At 40.6% G+C, this 22796-nt stretch overlaps 1 protein-coding gene across 2 annotated transcripts in view; it reads right to left on the bottom strand.

The window, feature by feature from the left end:
* RYR2 (ryanodine receptor 2) overlaps nt 1-22796 on the bottom strand; it is a 699456-nt gene that overhangs the window by 229059 nt on the left and 447601 nt on the right. For both annotated transcript variants that reach the window (XM_043544343.1, XM_043544344.1), the window contains 8 exons: nt 16853-16967; nt 15925-16057; nt 13974-14077; nt 11812-11947; nt 10625-10811; nt 9563-9665; nt 7507-7627; nt 1792-1961 (listed from right to left, as the gene is read on the bottom strand). In XM_043544343.1, the coding sequence (XP_043400278.1) occupies nt 1792-1961; nt 7507-7627; nt 9563-9665; nt 10625-10811; nt 11812-11947; nt 13974-14077; nt 15925-16057; nt 16853-16967 (1069 nt within the window). The remainder of the gene's footprint in view (nt 1-1791; nt 1962-7506; nt 7628-9562; nt 9666-10624; nt 10812-11811; nt 11948-13973; nt 14078-15924; nt 16058-16852; nt 16968-22796) is intronic.

Below are 22796 nucleotides of genomic sequence, written 5' to 3'. Positions count from 1 at the left end.
AGACTTAGTACACGGAGAGACAGACAATATACATCCTATAGCATGCACACTCCATTCTAACCTCCTATATTCAGTCACTTCTTACTTTCCAAACATGTCACTTGATATGTAGAGATTTTTCCAGATGAAAAAAATGAAAAAAAAATATTTAAAAAAATTCGATTATATATACTATTTTTTCCCTGAAAAAAACATGCTATAGAGAGTTGGCAAAAATGGGGTTCTACAAAATGTTAATGTTAATGTTAACTTATAAACTGTATGATACATAGATACACAGATATTATATATATAGGTGGGCTCAAGCTGCAGAAATTATTTTGAACTGTCTAAAGTTCATGAACCATTTGACAAGGGGTTTTGGGTCAGCCATTAGAAAGACTGGAGCTGCTTACAAAATTCAGATGCATCTTTAGATTTTGAACACACCACATATTGAGGTACAATAGAAGGCTTTGTTTCAAGTCCATTCTCTCTCTTTTACACACACAAGGCAGTGTGTTTAAAGTATCACTTCTGAGTATTCACATCTCTGGCAATGTTGAGCTTTGGAACCTTCTGGAAAATAAAGGCAATTGAGGCACTGAACAATCAAAGTTGAGGTTATGCATTTTCCAATTGCCTTGATTCCTTCTGCAAAACTCAAGCATCCTGTGAAGTCAAAATTCCTGGAAAGGTTCACTTCTTGGAATTGATGTTCTTGGTGTTCATAATAAACCTGGGCCCTATACTGACTTGTCTGGCCTTTAAGTCAAAAGCAGCTTGCCTTGTTTCTTCACAAAAATGCACTTATTTATACTTCATTCACGTTTGCAAGTTCTTTTCCCATTACTCTGAGGACTAGAAACTTTTTTTTTAATAAAAACTTAAACTCTACAAAATCTGATCATATCAAATATACATCCAGTGGACTATGTTTCTGATACCTCTGCTCTAGGGTGCGCTCTTCCTGTTGCCAGCACAATTGTATATGATCTGTTTTCTGTAACTATAGAATGACAATCTGTTTAAAAAACAAGTTTAAAGTTCCTGAAATGAGACTACTAACATATAGTACCTTCTCTTTCAAAGTATCTGCTTCGGATGTAGAGAGTTATAACTTACTGATTAATGACAAATATTTTCCCTTTTAGCCTTGCAGAACCAACACAGCCAAGAATAATATGGATTTTATTCCTTATCCTTCAAAAAAGGGCAAAAATTCTGTGCCACGGGTATTAATGCTCACTTCTCTTCAGACTTTTTTGCCACCTTCCATCTGGAATCTTGAAGCCCAAGTCTCAGTCCTCAGACTCCCTTTTTTCCTTCTGGTCATATAGGAAAAATTACAAGGGACAGACGTCTGAAAATAGGAGACGGGTAATTCCAAGGCAGAAATGGGACAAGGTCAAGAGAGTTCGAGAGGTAAGAGGCAGACCCGATCACAGAATTCTGGAAAAGAAATCCTTTATCCCTGTTCCTTAGGGAGAGGCCCTTAGTTATATCCACAGGCACCTGATCTGATTTTAGATCCAGGACTCAGGCTCTGAAAGTTTCTTTGCTGGGAAAGACACTGGGCCTCTGCGGGCTGGGGCCCTGGGCTTGAGATGTGAAGGCTCTATAAAACAAGCATAATTTCTGGAGAATATGAATCTTTGCTGCTTTTTAAAATGTTCTCAAAGGTCAGCAGCACCATGGGATGCATCGAGCAAGTGGGAATGGACAGAGGCCACCTTGAAAGAGAAGAATGTCATTTTGTGAAGTGCTTGACAAGCTGAGGGAACTGACAAATCAAAGAATTTAAATCTTTACCGTGTCTAAGGAAGCAGCGGCACGGAGATCTGGCAGAAAGCCAACTTCAAGGAGATGTAGAAGGAAATCCTGGTCCTCAATTCCATAGACTCTGTCAAGGAACAAAACCATGGCTGCCTTGTGATCTGGGCAAAACCCCGCTGACATGTCAGGTTCCACCACAGTACCATCTAAAAGGAAGCAATACGGCTTCAATAAAAAGGATCATTCTGCATTGGTAAGGGTATTGAGTATCTGTTAATATCTGAACATTTTCCACATGTTTATGTTACACAAAGGCAACCAGTTCATAGCTTGACTGAATAAAATGCGAACGGCAACCTAAATCCAGGTAAACCTTATAGTATAAGTATGTGGTCTCATTCATACTCTGGGTGTCAAAGCAGTCACACTACCTGACTCTCTTATGTAGCATAAGAAAAATACCCTGTAATATATAGTGTTCACTAAAAAGGTCCAATAAAAAGTGAGCGGCAAAATGATTCTGACTTGTATATCCCTGGAATGCAGCACTGGTGAGAATACCTGAAAGGCAGGTTCATTAACAAAGGGAATGAGAACAAGAGATTACAAGAAAAAAATCTCAAAAAGGACCATTTACTAGAAGATCTTAAAAGGTGATGGAAATTCAGAGCTATTTTTTGAGCTTTAGGAAGTTTATACATGAAAACTATCCTTTGATGACACAATCAAGATGCTGGTAGTAAAGGATCTGTATAGTTATGTTTGAAAACATAACAGAAATGCTAATCCTTTTGATATTTTCTTTCCAAATAATCCTTTTTATTCCTGTATTTTATAGAGTGCTGTTTAGTTATAACTTCTGTCTATAATATGTTCTTATTTGTAAGGAAATTAGCATTGCTGTGTTTGTAACACTGTATTAGAATCAGGATATTCTTGTGCTGTAAGTGCTGCACTGAACCAAGCTGCATCCATGCCTGCAAATGCAGTGATAATTCTACTAAATGCCAGCAACATGGGGCTGACCCTGCTCCTGCCATGAGCCCTATGTGGGCTGACTTGGAGTCCCATTGAATTTATTGGGTCTCTGGTGTGACTGGAACAACAGAGACTTGGTGGGGTAACTCACATGACTGGAGCACTGGATGGGTATAAACTGTTCAGGAAGGACAGGCCGGGGAGAAAAGGTGGAGGAGTTGCACTGTATGTAAGAGAGCAGTATGACTGCTCAGAGCTCAAGTATGAAACTGGAGAAAAGCCTCTTGAGAGCCTTTGGGTTAAGTTTAGAGATGAAAGAAACAAGGGTGATGTCATGGTGGGCATCTGCTATAGACCACCAGACCAGGAGGATGAGGTAGACGAGGCTTTCTTCAGACAACTAACAGCAGTTTCCAGATAACAGGCCCTGGTTCTCATGGGGGACTTCAATCAACCTGATATCTGCTGGGAGAGCAATACATTTTTGGAGAGTGCTGGAGGAAACAACTAGGGGCCATGCTCCTCTTGACCTGCTGCTTACAAACAGGGAAGAATCGGTAGGGGAAGTAGAAGTGTGTGGCTACCTGTGCAGCAGTGAACATGAGATGGTTGAGTTCAGGATCCTGACAAAAGGAAGAAAGGAGAGCAGCAGAATATGGACCCTGGATTTTAGACAAGCAGGCTTTGACTCCCTCAGGGAACTGATGGGCAAGATCCCCTGGGAGGCTAATATGAGGGGGAAAGGAGTCCAGGAGAGCTGGCTATATTTTAAAGAAGCCTTATTGAGGGCGCAGGAACAAACCATTCCAATGTGCATAAAGAACAGCAAATATGGTAGGCGACCAGCTTGGCTTCACAGAGAAATCTTTGGTGAGCTTAAACACAAAAAGGAAGCTTACATGAAGTGAAAACTTGGGCAGATGACTAGGGAGGAGTATAAAAATATTGGTTGAGCATGCAGAGGTGTAATCAGGAAGGCCAAAGGACAACTGGAGTTGCAGCTAGCAAGGATGTGACGGGTAACAAGAAGGGTTTCTACAGGTATGTTAGCAACAAGGTGGTGGTCAGGTAAAGTGTGGGACCTTTGCTGAATGGGGGAGGCAACCTAGTGACAGATGATGTGGAAAAAGCTGAAATACTCAATGCTTTTTTTTGCCATGGTCTTCACAGACAAGGTCAGCTCCCAGACTGCTGCACTGGGCAGCACAGTATGGGGAGGAGGTAAGCAGCCCTCACTGGTGAAAGAATAGGTTAAGGACTATTTAGTAAAGCTGGACATGCACAAGTCCATGGGGCCGGATCTAGTGCATCTGAGGGTGCTGAGGGAGTTGGCTGATGTGATTGCAGAGCCATTGGCCATTATCTTTGAAAACTCGTGGCAATCGGGGGAGGTCCTGGACAATTGGAAAATGGCAAATATAGTGCCCATCTTTAAAAAAGGGAAGAAGGAGAATCCGGGGAACTATAGACCAGTCACCCTCACTGTAGTCCCTGGAAAAGTCATGGAGCAGGTCCTCAAGGAATCCATTTTGAAGCACTTGGAGGAGAGGAAGGTGATCAGGAACAGTCAACATGGAGTCACCAAGGGCAAGTCATGCCTGACCATCGAGATTGCCTTCTGTGATGGGATAACTGACTCTGTGGATATGGGGAAAGCAATGGATGTGATATACCTTGGCTTTAACAAAGCTTTTGATACAGTCTCCCACAGTATTCTTGCCAGCAAGTTAAAGAAGTATGGGTTAGATGAATGGACTATAAGGTGGACATAAAGCTGGCTAGATTGTCGGGCTCAAGAGGTAGTGATCTTGGAGCCGGTTTTGTTCAACATCTTCATTAATGATCTGGATGATGGGATGGATTTCACTCTCTGCAAGTTCATGGCTGACACTAAGCTGGGGGGAGAGCTAGATACACTGGAAGGTAGGGATAGGGTCCAGAGTGACCTAGACAAATTGGAGGATTGGGCCAAAAGAAATCTGATGAGGTTCAACAAGGACAAGTGCAGAGTCCTGCACTTAGGACAGAAGAATCCCATGCACTGCCACAGGCTGGGGACTGACTGGCTAAGCGGCAGTTCTGCAGAAAAGGACCTTGGGATTATAGTGGACAAGAAGCGGATATGAGTCAACGGTGTGCCCTTGTTGCCAGAAGGCTAACGGCATATTGGGCTGCATTAGTAGGAGCATTGCCTGCAGATCGAGGGAAGTGATTATTCCCATCTCTTTGGCACTGGTGAGGCCACATCTGGAGTACTGGTTCCAGTTTTGGGCCCCCCACCACAGAAAGGATGTGGACAGATTGCAGAGAGTCCGGCAGAGGGCAACAAAAATGATTACGAGGCTGGAGCACATGATTTATGAGGAGAGGCTGAGGAAACTGGGCTTATTTAGTCAGAAGAAGAGAAGAGTGAGGGGGGATTTGATAGCAGCCTTCAAATACCTGAAGGGGGGGCGTTCCAAAGAGGATGGAGCTCGGCTGTTCTCAGTTGTGACAGATGACAGAACAAGGAACAATGTTGCAGTGGGGGAAGTCTAGATTGGATATTAGGAAACACTATTTCACTAGGAGGGTGGTGAAGTACTGCAATGGGTTACCTAGGGAGGCGGTGAAATCTCCATCCTTAGAGGTTTTTAAGGCCTGGCTTGACAAAGCCCTGGCTGGGATGATTTAGTTGGGGTTGGTCTTGCTTTGAGCAGGGGGTTGGACTAGATGACCTCCTGAGGTCTCTTCCAACCCTAATCTTCTATGATTCTATGTTGGGCCCATATGTGGGTGCAGGGCTATGCCCATGAGGAGTTCGTTGCAGGATCAGGATCACAGTGTACATCTAAACTAGAGCTGGAAGGTGTAAATTCCAGTTTGAGGAGACAGACTGGCACTAGCTCAGATCAAGCTGGCACACTAAAAATAGAAGTGTAGCCACTGTACATGAGCCATGGGAGGGACTAGTCGCCTCAAGTACAATCTGATCTGAGTACATACTTGGGGCAGCTAGTCCCTCTCACCTCTGTGGCTACACTTCTATTTTTAGTGTGGTACCTCAATCAGAGCTAATATGGGTATGTTAGAATTTTAACTTACTTTCCAGCTCCAGTGTAGGCATACTATAAGTTAGTTCTGCTGGAGATAAAAAAGAAACAACAAGATTGTGGTGCCAGAACTAGGGGTTAGATTACCAGTCTCTCAGGAAAAGAGACGGCGAGTTGGATTTTTAAAAAATTTTTTTAGAAAAATAGAGAAAATATGTTTGTGGGTATAAAGACATGGATTGTCCCTATGTTCCCATTGTGGAGCTTCTGATGTGCCACACCTTAATTTCCCCTGATTGGGACAGCAATAAATTCACTTCAACAGCCCAGGGCAAGGACAATCCAACACACACTAACAAAATAGCATGTCCCTTCTAACAAGCATTCTGGACAGGAGCCGTCACAATAAATGGTTTGTAAGGTTCTCACCTCAGCACCCTAGTTCAGAACTCCCAAATGTTGAAGTTGACAAAACAAAATCTGACTTTGATGTGGTTAGTCTGTCAGAGAAACCACCACACAATGCAACCTGCAGGGCTACTTGTCCCCCTACCCTCCCGGGCTCAGTTAAGCTTTCTGCTGAATGCTGTTTAACGCAGCCTCACCCTAGGGCAGGGCAGTTCCTCCTTGATTACACCCCAGGCTGTCAGGGCCCTATGCTCTAGCTTCTCCTTTAAAGGGGCAGCACACTCCATCACAGTAGGATTATTTTAAAAAAGGTCTTAAGGGGTTCTTCATATCTATTTGTTAGTATTTTCCAGAAAAAAAGAAAAAACTCTATCTGAAACCTACCAAAAAACAACAGCATCTTAAAGGCTTAAAACAAACAAACAAAATATCCTTAAAAAGCAAACAGAATGTGCTAAAAGTAAACGGTATGTGCTAAAGTGGGGATCAAGCTCCAGTTTCTGGTGTCAGCATCACAGCAGTACTGTCACCCTTCCCCTCCAGCAACACTAACATGGAGGAGCATGAACAGCCTTTTGATACTCGTGCCCAGTGCACATACTTCAGGAGAGAAGGTGCTCCCAGTGCTATTATAGATTCAGAAATGGTAATGTTGTGGCATTGTGATAAAAGTAGGGCTCTATAGTAAAAAATGAGGAGCTTGTTCCATTCTCTGAGTGTCAGTATATTTTGAAAATACAGAAATGTTGTGTTTTATTTGCCAAGAATGAAAACAATATATAATGTTCATGGTATATTAAATGGAACGGTTTAAATTAAAAAGATCAGATAGACTTTTTAATAAAAGCCAGACATGAACAATGGAACCTGTCTTAAGTGTTACCACAAGAAGCCAGCTAATTTTGCTTGCTGAATAAATTGCACTGGAAACCTTGAGGATACATTAAACTAGTTCCTTAAGACAGAGGGCACTTAGAAGGTGATCCTTCATGAAAATTATCTTGTTCTATTCCCAGTAATTAGCCTTCTCTACTTTCCGTCCTGTGCACCTTTAAAAATTCCCACTTTGTCGACCATTGTTAGGAGATCTGATGGCCATTCTAGAGCCAATGACGATCCCACTGAAATCAGTGGAGGTTTTGCCACTGATTTAAAAATGGACATAGAATCACTATCTAGAAAATCAAAGAAAGTGTATGACTTTTCTAGTTCATATCATGAATAATTAAATTCCCCAGTATGGGAAATATGGATATAAATATTCACATATTAATAGCAAAATTCAAAAGAATGAGTTGGCGCGGGAGAAAGAAATGCACTGCAATCATCTTACCTTTAGCTATTGTTGGCATGTGGAAAGGAATGCTAATTACACCCACCAAATCTTCCAGGGGAATCAAAGACCGCAGAATTGACCTGATCCTAATGGCTTCCCCTTTGCCAGCATGGATTAGCTAATGGAAGAGTAACAAAAAATTAACATTTTTTTCCCTGTAACTATATTTGCCTGCATACTCTAGAAACCTTCAGAAGTACACATTTACAAGAATGAGTGCTGAGCCAAATGATAAAAAAACATACACATTTCACACAATATATATTTCATTTTTTTTTACCCAGATGCAAATTTGTGGGACTTAGAGCTATAAAGGTTTTATTATTAATGTAGAATGACTACATTTTCGTGGTGAAATGCTGAGACCCCTGGGGAAGAGGGCAGGGTGTCAACGTGTAGTAGGCTTGATAAAAGAAAATCCATGAGATGCTGATGAGTTCAGCTATTCTATCATCATCAGCTTCACTGTCTTAGTTAGCTTACGGCTCTTTCAGGGTGACCATGGGTTTATGAAAACTAGTCAAAATAATGACAGGTTTCAGAGTAGCAGCCATGTTAGTCTGTATCCGCAAAAAGAAAAGGAGTACTTGTGGCACCTTAGAGACTAACAAATTTATTTGAGCATAAGCTTTCGTGAGCTACAGCTGTAGTGAGCTGTAGCTCACGAAAGCTTATGCTCAAATAAATTTGTTAGTCTCTAAGGTGCCACAAGTACTCCTTTTTTAGTCAAAATAATGTTTATTCTTCAAACAAAACAACACAAAAACACATACAGAGAATTTATAATATAGATACTTCCAGTTTTTGAGGATGCTTAACCCTGTATAAACCTGACATTTGGGGGAACCTTTGCAAGACAGTGTTATTTAGAGAAATGAGGCCATAGTTTGAACTTCACTGAGCACAAGTGGTTCCTACCTCATACTTCCCACTCCCACTTGTTAGTTTGCCTCATCCACTTGTTGCATCTAGTCATAACCCAGGCCCCAGTAATGAAAAAAATTACATACATATTTAAATATGGGAGTAACCCTAATAAATTTGGCAAGACCACTGACATGCATCAAGTTAAGCATATGCATAAGCCTTTGCAGGACTGGGGCCTAGACTGTAAACTCTCCGGGGTAGGGTCTGTCTGTTTATCATATATCTGTATAGCTCCTAGCACAAAGGACCCTGATCATTGATTAGTATCCCTAGCTGATGCTAATACAGTACAAAGATCATGGTGGAATACCACTGTCTATCTTTGGGAGTGGAATTGATTGTTCATGTTTTAATGGATGGCAACATCATTTTTACTTTCTTTTATATGTGAGTGATGTGAGTTCAAGTGTATGTAATGCGAGTAATAAAATACTGCTTGTTGTTTAAGAAACAGTTTACAGCCGTGAAAAAAGAGGGCAGTTTGGTCTGGATAGTCTCACTACCACATGGGAGAACTTAGTTCAAGAGTATCTCTTTGATGCTTCAGGCAACTTTATGGGATATTTTCAGTCTCCTCGTAGGAAAGGAGGCAACCTGACATTTTGCTTTGTTCCTGTCAGCGACTGCAGAAATGCACAATGGGTTTCAGTGAGAGACAAAACAGGGAAGATTCAGGGGTTCTCCAACATTTTTCTTTGACTAAACCTTCTTGTGTATTCGGGCAAAATGGTGATCTTAGAGCCATGTAGTATATCTTGACTGATGATTTTCTGCTTTCCCTACAAGCCCATACATACTGGTACACCCACTGGAAGTTCTGCACATGTAATAAGGGAAAATTACTGGAGCTCAGATGTGCCACACAGATTCTGAAGGCAGAATTTTGCCTCTGCACAGGTTACATGGAAATCCTTAAGAAACTGGCAACTGGACATTGGTTTTAACTAATATCAAAACGATCCCACATACAGTTTATTTAAATCACATCTGCACATTTAAATATTATAGTGGCATAACATTGTTCCAGTACTAAGGGATAACATGTATTGCAGTGAAAAGGCCAATGAAGTAAAACACCAGACTATCAGTAAGAAAATAGCAGTACTTGCAGAGACAAAAAACTTACATGCATTTCAGGGGCACAACGTCCTAAGAGGTCAATCAAAGCAGCGTAGAAGGTCATGATGGCATTTCCCATGTGGATAGTGTCATCTTCTTCTTCCATCTCACTTTTATTTATTTGTGACAGGAAACAAAATACAAAAAAGACAAAGAGTTTTTCATCAGCTATGAAATCAACACAAAGTTGGAGCCAAAGTCAGCTCACACTTACACTGGTTAAAATCCAGGGAGACTCCATCACCCTCAGAGAAGTTATTCTGGATTTATACTGAAGCAATTGAGAGCAGAATTTGGTCCTCAGTGATCATACTGACATCTCCATTCTTACTTTTTAACCTTTCGTTTTCTACTGTGCAAGCTATGTAATCCAATTTCAAGTACTCCTCTTTCAATAGGGGCAGCATTGCAGCAAGAGTAAAGTAACTAAGAAAGAGAATCTGTGTTTGTGGAGTAAAGAGGCATTTTTTTTAACCTGAAAATATCTAAGGCAGCCATGTTGAGGCTTGGGCTGGATCCCCGGCTCTAGGACCCTGAGAAGTGGGAGGGTCCCAGAGCTTGGGCTGCAGTCTGAGCCCAAACGGCTACACTGCATTTAAGCAGCCCCTTAGCCTGAGCCCCACGAACCCTAATCAGCTATCATGGGCCAGCTGTGGGTGTCTAACTCCAGGGCAGACATACCCTAAGACTCCATCCAGCCCTATGGTATTTGAGGAGAACAATAGGGGAAGCACAAGCTACATGCAGTCTCTCCCTAACTTCACAACAGGAGACTGGTTCCTACCTACACCTGACTGATAGGAGCAAGAAGGAATCCTAAAGATGCTGTGCATCTTGAAAATAGTCATCCAGACTGACATCTGTGAGTTCAGGGACAGTTGCAGGGGCCTCACTTGGCTGAAGATGCACACCCAATGGAATTTTGGGAAGAGGAGAGAATATTTCCTGCCCCACATAGTCAGATTATGTGATAATATTTTAAAAATATGGTAAAAAGAAATACTGAATTCCATAAATAGGATTATAAAACAAAAGGTGTAGGTAAACTGAACAGCCCCATTGCACCTACAGAGTTTTACTGGATCCATTACTTGGGGAAGGTCCATCTCTAGTAGAATCTTCTGATATTTTTATTGCTTCCTCCATGGCAGCAAGTAACCCGTTACCTCCTTCCCCTCTCAATGCTGGACCAAAGCACTCAGGACGACGAATAAGTAGCCTGACCACAACATTAGCATTCTCTTCAACACTCTCTCCTAGCATCATACAGAAAAAATATTGGTAAATGGATCCATTCAGTATACATCCGAGATATGATCTGATATAAGGTGGGTGATGAATACACATTACATATGCATCAGTACAAGGCAGATTGTACTTAAATATGAAAGACAAAATTCAACTTTATTCAGCTGTTCTTAAAAAAAATCAGATGTATGAAATTGTAATGCCAATAGAAAGAAGCAAAGAAGATTAGTGTTTACATATTTAAATTCTTTCACTCTTCTGTTGTTCAATTCTGCCTTCAGAAATTTCATATGATTAACACTTACTTGATATTGTGAAATCAAAGAGACAGAAAGTGTTAGACCTTGTGTGAATTTCATCAGCATACAGCTAGAAGATTTATAAATGAAACTCAACAAATCTAGTAGCATGGTTATAAGCTATTAGACCAATAGGATGAAGCTGAATTTTATATTACACACACACAAGCACACAACTTCTGATGATTACTGCAATGAAAGTTAAGTATACAGTAACAGAATATTTATTTCACTTAATTTTAAATTAAGTTATGGTCCAAAAAGTGACTAACACATATGCCATTCACCTGTGGTAAAATTCGTACCAGTGCCAGAGGGCTAGTGCAAGAATCAATGCACCAGTTAAACACTTAAACCAGATCTTATAGAGGCTTCCTGAGCCACATAAGTTTACTTTGTTCGCTATATCATGACCTTTGACTGTAACTGTAATTTAAGTGCCTGTCTGCATGGCGATTTAGTGCCCAGCAAGCTGGGGCACGAACCTAGAGCGCTCCAATCTGCTGTGTACAAGTGGCTGTGCGGTCCCTGCTGCTATGCACTACAGAAAATTTAGCGTGCTATAGCAGTCCACATAGCAACTTAGTGCATGGCAAGCTAGAGCACTGTAGAGTCACACCTCAGCTTTCTGTGCAATAAATCACCATATAGACAAGCCCTCAATGACAAATTTTACATATACAATTATTTAAACATTACAGAACAGTACCATTGCAAAAAACTGCAAAGCGAAGAAAATCCAGATACCGCTCTCCTTCAACTGGATTCCATCCAATGTCTGGATATCCCTTAAAAACCAGCAAAGGGCAGCTTTGCAAACCACATCCAGCCAAATAGCGAACTACCTAAAAATAAGGTAAGATGAAAAAAGACAAACATTTATTGTTGAAAAGGAGAAAGTTACTGTTTTTAAAAGGTAGTTTACTCAAACTCCCTCCAATCTGGCTTCCACCCTCTAAGCTCCACTAAAATGGCTCTAACTAAAGTCTCGAATGACCTCCACTTGGCCAAATCTAAGAACTAGTACTTCATCATCATCGTCATCATCCTCAACCTTTGGGCTCTGCCAAACATGATCTACATCATGAAATCTTGTCCTCTCTCTTCTCTTCCTTCTTCTCTCATCATTCCTTCAGCACTTTGTTCAGCATTTCTCATTTCTGCTCCAACTTTCAGTGAGTGTCCCAAATGATTCCATTCTTAGTTCCCTCCTGTTCTCGCTCCACACTCTATCCTTATTCAAAAATAGGTTTACAACTAGTCTCTCTATCCTGACACCTTTCAGATATGCTCTTCCATTCTAACCAATCTCCTTCTGTCCAAACTAAACTCTTGGCCTGTTGTTTTTTTGGACATCTTCTTACCGATATCCAGGCATCAACTTAAATTCAATGTACCCCAAAATGGGCTCTCAATTCCCTCCTGTCCCCCAACCTGGCCTCTTCCCACTTCCTCATTTCTCACTCACCATCGACAACAATTCCATCGCCCCTGAGACACAGTCCTGTCACCTTGGTGTCATCTTTGATTTGGCCATTCCTCTAGACCCACAAATCCAGGCTACATCATCCTGCTTCTTCCTGAACATCTCTAAGATCCAGCCTTTCTGTAAGTGCAGATAAAACTCCCATCCAAACCTTCTTCATCTCAGGTCTTGACTACTGCAATCACCTCCTTGCTAACCTTGGAAAATGCCATCTTGCCCTTCTTAAATCCATTCTTGCTGCTGCAAAGATCATCCTCCTGACTTGGAGTTCCAGTTATCTCACCCTCCTACTTCTCTCCACTAGTCCCCCTCCTTCTCCACATCAAGCACAAATTACCTGTCTACACTTGTATGGCCCTTCAGAACTTAGCGCCATTCTACATTTTATGATATTGAGATGTCCTCTCTGCTTTATCACCAACCTTTAATGACCACTAGCTGAATCTTCCTTTAAACACATTTGCACTTTCTCTCAGGCTGCTGTCACACATGAAAGGAATGCCCCATAAAAATCTGCAAAGCCCTTAACATTTTCTTCTTCATGGGAAGATCTATGCTAGAAAATTTTGCCAGTTTGACTACACCAGAACACCTGAACCAACAAAACCCTCCCAGCGCAGACACTGTTATATCAGTATAAAATTGCTTATACTCTTACAGCTTATGCCAATTTGGGGAACCAGCATAAGCACTTTTATGCCAATATAACTATGCCTACACGAAAACAATGAGGAGTCCAGTGGCACGTTAAAGACTAACAGATTTATTTGGGCATAAGCTTTCATGGGTAAAAAACCCACTTCTTCAGATGCATGGAGACTACACTGGAGCTTTTACTGATATAGCTATGTCAGCAAAAAAATTACTCCCTTATCCAACATAATAACTATGCTGGTAAAACTTTTAAGTGTAGATTAAGTCCCAGTACCTCCTTAAAACTCACTTCTGTTGTGATGCCTACAAAACACTTGACAGCGGCTAGGCAGCTGTAGTGCTGTAATGGTTGCTTATTAGGTTAATCATAAATGCTACTTTGTGCACCCCCATATGTTATCTTTTGTCTCATACTTTAAAATGAAGCTCTTTGGGACAGGGACTGTATTTTTGTACTTGGCCTAAGACAATCTGGTCTGCACCAAGACTGGGGTCTCTAGGTACTACTACACTACTGCTACATCATAAAATTTTTCCACTGAGTAAATTTAAAGTTTTCAAATTGAAAATGTTCAAAAGCCTAGCATAGATAATACAAACAGAAGTATCACATGTCCAGGAAATATATGACTTCAGGTAATCCATTACTTGTAGTTATAGATGCTTGTTGATTCATATTTTATGTACCTACACACACCCTGGGAAAATGCTAGAAAAATACTGTCATTAACCTTCTCCAGGTCAGGCTCCCTTAAAGCTAGTGCAAGTTCATTGTTATCCATCACAGATGCTGCTGCAACATCTAGAGGGGTTGATCCTCGCATAGAAGGGGAAGCTGTTAATAAAACAGTTGCCAAAGTTAGTAATTTAAATAAAAAATAATAAAGATGCAATAGCTTATAAAAATACAAACATGTATCCAGAGGACAAATATATTTACCATTAAATTTATAATAAACCATGGGGCAAACATCTGAGGTTTGGGCATTACCAACCAACTAGTAGCTGAAAGTCCATGCAGCTGTATGTGTATAATTTGAAATATCATGTGTGAAGAAAAAAAAAAAAGAGATGGCTGACAACTCAAAAATGTGATGCTAACAGACCACGAACCCCAGTGATGACTGAACCTGGTGATATTCTAAACAAAAAGGGCTCTCAGCTGTGCCTGCAGGGAGGGGCTATGCATGCCTGTTCTATGTATTTGCCTGTTTTTGTATGCTGGTTGTGTTGTTTTGTGGGTGCTTGCGTTTTGCTGGGAGGGTTATATGTATGGGGAATGAAGCAAGTGTGTTGCCACGAGGGGCTTTCAACAATGCTTGTAGCTGTTTTTATCACTTCATACTGACAAACAGACATTCTAGACGCACTCCAGGGACAATCCCAGAATTTTATTACACAGATATCACTTAACTATTTTTTTTTACCAATACCATTATTAACACTATAATATAAGCGTTCATGGTGCTGAAATTTCCAAGTGTGAGCCCCATATCAAGTCCCCTTGTAACCTTGTGTTTTCATTCAATGAGAACTTTATGCAAAATTATCTTTTTAGTCTACAAATACAAATGCTTCATTTCAGGTACAAGATGATTATTGTTTTAGAGGGGAGGGTGAGTGGGAAGTTTAAAGAAAATCCATTTAGACATGGTTTGAGTTATGGATAATTGGGAAATATTTTTCAGATTTAAAATAAAAGATTTTTTTTCCCTTTTCTTAAAAAAATGGAAATTAAATGAAACCTCCCCAATGTCAACATAATATCAGCAAAAGGTCTCACAGTAACATTAACTAAGTCCAGTTAAACACAATTTAACTATTTTCACTCTAAACATACTTTTGGGCTATGCTTCTGACATGCAAAAATATGTTAAACATGAAAAATTTGGTAACTAAATTTTTGAGCATGAAAATAATCAGATACAACTATGTAGTCCAGAAGAAAAGCAGCAAAATAAAACAAAAGTGGCATTTCACATTTCTGTGCCATTTCTGAGCCTCAGCATAAGCATCGTAGACAAGTTAACATTAGCAGGAAAACCTTAAATTAGGATTCAGTTGTGAACTGCCTACCACACCCATGTAAGTGAACAAGCACCAGCTACTCTCCCACCCTCCTTGTACAGGTGGGCAGGCTCTTGGCTCTGCCTCTTCCCTGTACAACCCAGAGCGTCTTGGCCTGCGTGGGTAGGGAGAAAAGCTGTCCCAGGAAAATCCCTGTAGAAAGGGGGAAGCTGGCATTGAACAGTGACTCTTACAGTTAAACTGTTCTGTTAAAGATCTTCAGCTCCTGGAGCAGCACAAATAGACTCTGCCCTTTACATGGGGAGGGAGGAAGGGGGTAATTACAAGGTGCAATCCAACCCAAAGGCATGAAATGGTATTTTTGCTGAAATTGTGTCCATAATTTTGAATTCATGTAGGGTGGGAGGTTGTTTGTTTATGGGGTTTTCTGCATTAAATAATACAATTGCATAAGGTCTTTTTCACATTTAATAATATAGAAACTTCAAGTTTAAAAAAATAAAATCATGCTGCCAAGCAGAATGTTGCGTTTTAAACATGGAGTTTGAAGTTTTTTGTACTGTTTTTCTGTTTGTTCATAACTTATAAATCAATGAAAACGTTTAAAACTGTATTTTACACACAATTTAGGATACATTTTATGTTACTACTCACCAAGTCCAACACTGCTGTTTTCCAATAAGTAACTGAGATGATCAAACATAGCCTTTTGATTCTGCCTGCTGATGCGGCAGAAATAACATAGAAAACGACAGCAATTTGCCACCATCTTAGGAAACGTGATTTCCTAGACAAACAAGACTAAGTTAGAGTTGCAAAAATATTTAAAAATCACCAAAAAATCATTGTACGCTGGGTCCTTTTACATATTTGTCTTCACATCCTTTTTTTTTTGTGTTTATAAACACAATTAGGTACCAATCCCGCAAAATGATCTTCCAAGGGCAGACCCCATTGAAATCAGCGGGACTCTGGGCAACTGCATGGTTCATTAAGTTTAGTTGCACAGATTGTGGCCTTAACAAGAAAGAGAACTGGATTCACACCTAAACCCTACATTCAAACACTGAAGTATGGGAAAGTTCAGATGCAGAGCCTGATGTTACAGCCATCTCTAATCAGATGTTTCCAAAAAAAATCTTACTCTAAAACACTCTTCATTTTGAAAATCCCTAAGTATCCTTTTTGGTTTTTATATATATTAGAATCTTTTCCACATACCATGCAGATCAAGAATCCTTTGAAACCAATACCTATAAAACATAGTAGGTTATAAATGCTTTTGGCTGTCCTTCCTTTCCCATGTGAGAATATAGTACTGCTCGTATCCTATTCTAAATTCACAAACAAAAATGGAATCCTTGTAATGTAATATTATTAGGATAATAATTAGAAGATATACAACTTTTTCAGTAAAAGGTGATTCTACTCACTAAGAACTTGAGCCTATATTGTGCCAATGGGAAAAGAATGGGAGTATAGGGCTCTCAGCACTTCCATGAGTTTCTGAGCACCTTGCAGGATCAAAGCTTTAAAAGGCCACATTCTAAATTCCCTCTCTTCTGCCAGTGAAATTCTTTACCTTGGATTCTCCTCCTCCAAGTACATTTACCATCACTTCCATGACAGTCTCATGCATTCCTAGAGCCCTCATAAGATTAGGATGTTGGTAAAACACTTTATTATTCATGATGTCTCTATAAAGAAACATAATAAGAAAATGGATTAAAATGTACTGTTCAGGGAACATATTTTAATTTCTCTGTCACATGATACTCACACAACTACCAGTCTGAAGAACAAGCCTGCTCTTGCAGTTCTTACCTAGGTATACCCCCCTGTGTTTGCACAGGGACAGAAGGACTGGGCACAAATAAAGTTAAGTGTTAGAAGTTATTGAATTTTATTGATTGATTTCAATCCTTGTAATTTAATGAAATTCTAGAAAATGCACAAAGGATTGAATGCTTATTTCACTGTGTATTACCTACATGGAATGTTCGCAAAGCCACATGATACAGAGATCATAAGTCAAGTTGGAGGTCTTAGTGCAAATCCAGTGGAAAATACCTCGTCATGATGATGGCATGATATTTCCTCTCCTAATAGGTTAGCTGGATTTCAGCACATTCATACAGTTCGTGCATTCAGTGCACCTGAACTACATACATACCAATTTGATAGAACAAAACTCCTAGGGCTGTCAGAGGGAAGGGAGTAGAGCCAAAGAGGCATCATTCCGCCAGCCTCCGACTGCGTGCTGGACACCATACAGTCCATGGGCTGAGGGGTAATGTGACTGGATGGCATGGGGGGGCTGACAAGTAGAGCTATTCTCTGCTGCATCATTCCATATAAAACCCACAAGGAAATTGGCCAAGGGGCAGGCAGAGAGGCATTTAGTTCTGAGTGGGTGGAGGAGATACCCAAGGGGTCGTGCCAAGGTCTAGCACCTTTCACAAAGGCCCCAGAGTTAGTAGCATTTCCTCATGGTTTTAGGACATCCATAAGGTTAGAGGGCCATGACCAAGGACATTGTGGATTCTTCATCACTTGAAGTCTTGATTTAAACACTGGATGTCTGTGTAAAAGATATGCTTTAGCTCAGACAGAAGTTATGGGCTTGAAGTAGGAATTACTGAGTGAAGTTCCCTGGCCTATATTATGTAGGAGGTCAAACTATATCATCATAATGGTCCCTGCTGGCCTTGAAATCGGTGAATCTAACATTTTCCTGACATTCCCACCCCATAGTGTCACCCTCTTCTTTTTTTTTTTTTATAACTAAAGCCTAAATCTGATATTTACTCTAATTTATTTTCATGCCACATAAATATTGCTTAATACTGTATACTACATAATTTACATAGATGTAACCAATATGATAATTCATAATTATAACATCCTGGATTACCCCTATAAAATTGGTCAGACTGCTAGACGTGTTTTTTAATTAAAGAAAAGATTTTAATAAATAACAGTCATAGTGGAATAAAAACCAAATACAGTTATCTCACAGAATAGCAATAAGATTTCCACAAAGAGGAAAACAATGCCGCAAAACAGGAGCTGTGGGTAAATGATATTAATAAATTAACCAGTCTAAGCCCAGTCCTTACTCCCACTGAAGTCATCATGATCTCAGCCTGAGTGAAGAATAGAAAATGGAACCCGAAGTGATGTGACAATGGAAGCTTCAATTATCCATTAAATAACAAGTATTCTGCAGTCAGAGTTTCTAAGATTCATTCTGTCTAATTAAAAGATTGTACTATAAAGGACAGAAGTGAAGGAATTTTTTTTTCCAGTAACAGAATGCACATTTGCAAACATTGTCCCAAATAACAGCACTAGCAGTACCTGTACCATAGAAATGTGTCACTTACATCTCCAAGCCTTAGACATTTGCCTGTGGAATCTCCTATCAAGATCAGAAAAGAATTTAGAGTCTGGGTAGGAAAGAGAATTTACAACATGTCTACACTGCCACACAGTTTGGACTACAGAGGCGTGAGTAGCAGTACGCACCAAAGTACTGTGCTGTAACATCCCTGTGTGGCTGCTGCAGGCATGAACAAAAAGGTTCCTAGTTCACATTAACGTAGTTCTCTTCCAACAGGATTACATTGATGCAAAATAGGAAACTTTTAGTTCATGCCTGCAGTAGCCACACATGGGAGTTACAGTGCTATTCACACCCCAACAGCCCCAACTTCAGGGCAGTGTAGACATGTCTTTAGTTCCAGTTATCCTCCTGTCATCAAGTATTAGCCACATAAAGAACAATGATCATAAGAACTTTACTGGTTTTCCAATAAATGTTAACTTAAGTGAACTACTGCTCAAGAGAACATTCTTTCCTTTCTAGTGCACTTCAGCAATGCAGCTTTAAACATGAGCACCAATTTTGAAAATTATGGTGTCAATATTATTTTACATAAAGATAGAGATGTCTAATAAACATGAATATTTTTTAAAGTAATTACAATTTAAAAGCTGTAGCAAGCCTACAAATTATATACAACGTAGAAATAAATATGAAAGCAATGTGCCTCAGGTCAGAGGAAAAATGACTAGATAATTATAAATGAGGCAACAGTATTGTTAATTCTCCTGCTAATATTGTGAGTCTTGTGATATTTGCTGTTCTTCTTTTAGCTTCTGCTCCTAGAATTATGTGATTATGTAACTCAGCTTTAGTTAAAAAATGGTTGTGAAGAAAAGCTTGAAAACATGAACACTAAAATCTAAAAACCAGATGCATCAGCCACACTACACAATCTCTGTAGTGTAGCTGGCAGCTGTGTCATTACTAATAGTGCTTAACTCTATTAGCCCCTAATGATGTAGGTGCCCCCTCTGCCTGTTCCCCAGACAAGCCTCCAGGTCAAAGTTGCTATGGAATCTGTACCAGGAATCTCAACCCAGGAAAGCTGCTCCTGCTACGTGCCACTACGTGCCTGGCATCTACTCTGTGTGCCATGGGCCATGACCTTTTCAAAAGAGGGGCAAATCAAATCTTTCAGGGAGGCCACAGGCAGGCTGCTTTGGCTGTGTTCAAGGGCCTTAATTGCTTACTCCTCTGAATAGCCATAAACTCTTCTATCTCTACACCACACCATGGCTTAGATTTTCCTCCTTCATTGGGAACTGAGCCGTCCTGGACATGTAAGACACTTCAAGGATGGGCCAGTGGTATCAAGGACAAAGACTCTTTGAAAGCATAACTCTTACAATACTTGGCATAATTACTGAGCATATTATAAAGTGTGACAACTGAAAGACTCTGCTGTATTAGCTGTATCTGCTGTATCTCTGAAATAACATTGTGATGAAAAAGACCTGAAGAAGAGCTCTGTGTAGCTCAGAAGCTTGTCCCTTTCACCAACATAAGTTGATACAATAGAAGATATTATCTCACGCACCCCATCTCTTTATTATGATGAAAAAGAAAATTGTGCCTTTAAATATGATTGAGCAATGCTCCCATTTATCCACTGGAAGAGACGGATAGTTGACACTAAAAGAACAGGAGTACTTGTGGCACCTTAGAGACTAACAAATTTATTAGAGCGTAAGCTTTCATGGGCTAGAGCCCACTTCATCGGATGCATAGAATGGAACATATAGTAAGAAGATATATATATATATATATACACACACACACATTACAGATAAGTTGGAAGTTGCCATACAAACTGTGAGAGGTCTAATTAGTTAAGATGAACTATTAGCAGCAGGAGAAAAAAACTTTTGTACTGATAATCAAGATGGCCCATTTAGGCAGTTGACAAGAAAGTGTGAGGATACTTAACTTTAGGGAAATAGATTCAATATGTGTAATGACCCAGCCACTCCGAGTCTCGATTCAAACCCAAATTAATGGTAGCTAGTTTGCATATTAATTCAAGCTCAGCAGTTTCTCGTTGGAGTCTGCTTTTGAAGCTTTTCTGTTGCAAAATTGCCACCCTTAAATCTTTTACTGAGTGGCCAGAGAGGTTGAAGTGTTCTCCTACCAGTTTTTGAATGTTATGATTCCTGATGTCAGATTTGTGTCCATTTATTCTTTTGCGTAGAGACTGTCCAGTTTGGCCAATGTACATGGCAGAGGGGCATTGCTGGCACAGGATGGCATATATCACACTGGTAGATGTGCAGGTGAACGAGCCCCTGATGGCGTGGTTAATGTGATTAGGTTCTATGATGGTGTCACTTGAATAAATATATGGACAGAGTTGGCATCGGGCTTTGTTGCAAGGATAGATTCCTGGGTCAGTGTTCTTGTTGTGTAGTATGTGGTTGCTGGAGAGTATTTGCTTCAGGTTGGGGGGGCTGTCTGTAAGTGAGGACTGGTCTGTCTCCCAAGATCTGTGAGAGTGAGGGATTATTTTTCAGGATAGGTTGTAAATCTGTGATGATGCGCTGGAGAGGTTTTAGTTGGGGGCTGAAGGTGACAGCCAGTGGCGTTCTGTTATTTTCTTTGTTGGGCCTGTCCTGTAGTAGGTGACTTCTGGGTACTCTTCTGGCTCTGTCAATCTGTTTTTTCACTTCAGCAGGTGGGTATTGTAGTTTTAAGAATGCTTGATAGAGATCTTGTAGGTGTTGTCTCTGTCTGAGGGATTGGAGCAAATGCAGTTGTATTGTAGAGCTTGGCTGTAGACCAGGGATCGTGTGGTATGTCCTGGATGGAAGCTGGAAGCATGTAGGTAAGTATAGCGGTCAGTAGGTTTCCGGTATAGGGTGGTGTTTATGTGATCATTGCTTATTAGCACCGTAGTGTCCAGGAAATGGACCGCTTGTGTGGATTGGTCTAGCCTAAGGTTGATGGTGGGATGGAAATTGTTGAAATCATGGTGGAATTCCTCAAGGGCTTCTTTTCCATGGGTCCAGATGATGAAGATGTCATCAATGTAGCGCAAGTAGAGTTAGGGGACGAGAGCTAAGGAAGCGTTGTTCTAAGTCAGCCATAAAAATGTTGGCATGCTGTGGGGCCGTGTGGGTACCCATAGCAGTGCCGCTGACTTGAAGGTATATGCTGTCCCCAAACGTGAAATAGTTGTGGGTGAGAACAAAGTCACAAAGGTCAGCCACCAGGTCAGCCGTGACATTATCAGGGATACTGTTCCTGATAGCTTGTAGTCCATCTTTGTGTGGAATGTTGGTGTGGAGGGCTTCTACATCCACAGTGGCTCGGATGGTGTTCTCTGGAAGATCACCGATGGATTGTAGTTTCCTCAGGAAGTCAGTGGTGTCTCGAAGATAGCTGGGAGTGCTGGTAGCGTAGGGCCTGAGGAGAGAGTCCACATAGCCAAACAATCCTGCTGTCAGGGTGCCAATGCCTGAGATGATGGGGCATCCAGGATTTCCATGTTTATGGATCTTGGGTAGCAAACAGAATACCCCTGGTCAAGGTTCTAGGCATGTGTCTGCACAGATCTGTTCCTGTGCTTTTTCAGGGAGTTTCTTGAGCAGATGGTGTAGTTTCTTTTGGTAATCCTCAGTGGTATCAGAGGATAATGACCTGTAGAATGTGGAGTTAGTGAGCTGCCTAGCAGCCTCTTGTTTATATTCCAACTTATTCATAATAACAACAGCACCTCCTTTGTCAGCCTTTTTGATTATGATGTCAGAGTTGTTCCTGAGGCTGTTGATGGCATTGTGTTCAGCACGGCTGAGATTATGGGGTAAGTGATGCTGCTTTTCCACAATTTCAGTCCGTGTAAATCGACGGAAGCAATCTATGTAGAAGTCTGCATCCCTCACAAGACTTGACACACTTATGAGAATGACAGTGAGGCTTGAGCAAAGATTAAAAACCATCAGCCTTTTCATTAAGCCAAATATCTTGGTCTGAGCTCTCAGATGGTCAAAAGCTATTTTACTGCTTGCTGTACTCCCTGGACACAGGAATGGCTAGAGGCAACAGAGACATATTTGTATCTTCTTTACTGGTGGAACATAATAAGAATGGAATTGTTTTCCTTATTCCTTTTAAACATCTAGCTATGATATATCTGCCTCATATT

This window comes from Chelonia mydas, chromosome 3, assembly GCF_015237465.2.
Source record: "Chelonia mydas isolate rCheMyd1 chromosome 3, rCheMyd1.pri.v2, whole genome shotgun sequence".
NCBI lineage: Eukaryota > Metazoa > Chordata > Testudines > Cheloniidae > Chelonia > Chelonia mydas.
Note: the sequence above shows the minus strand (reverse complement) of the source record. Positions and strands in the feature narration are given on the sequence as shown.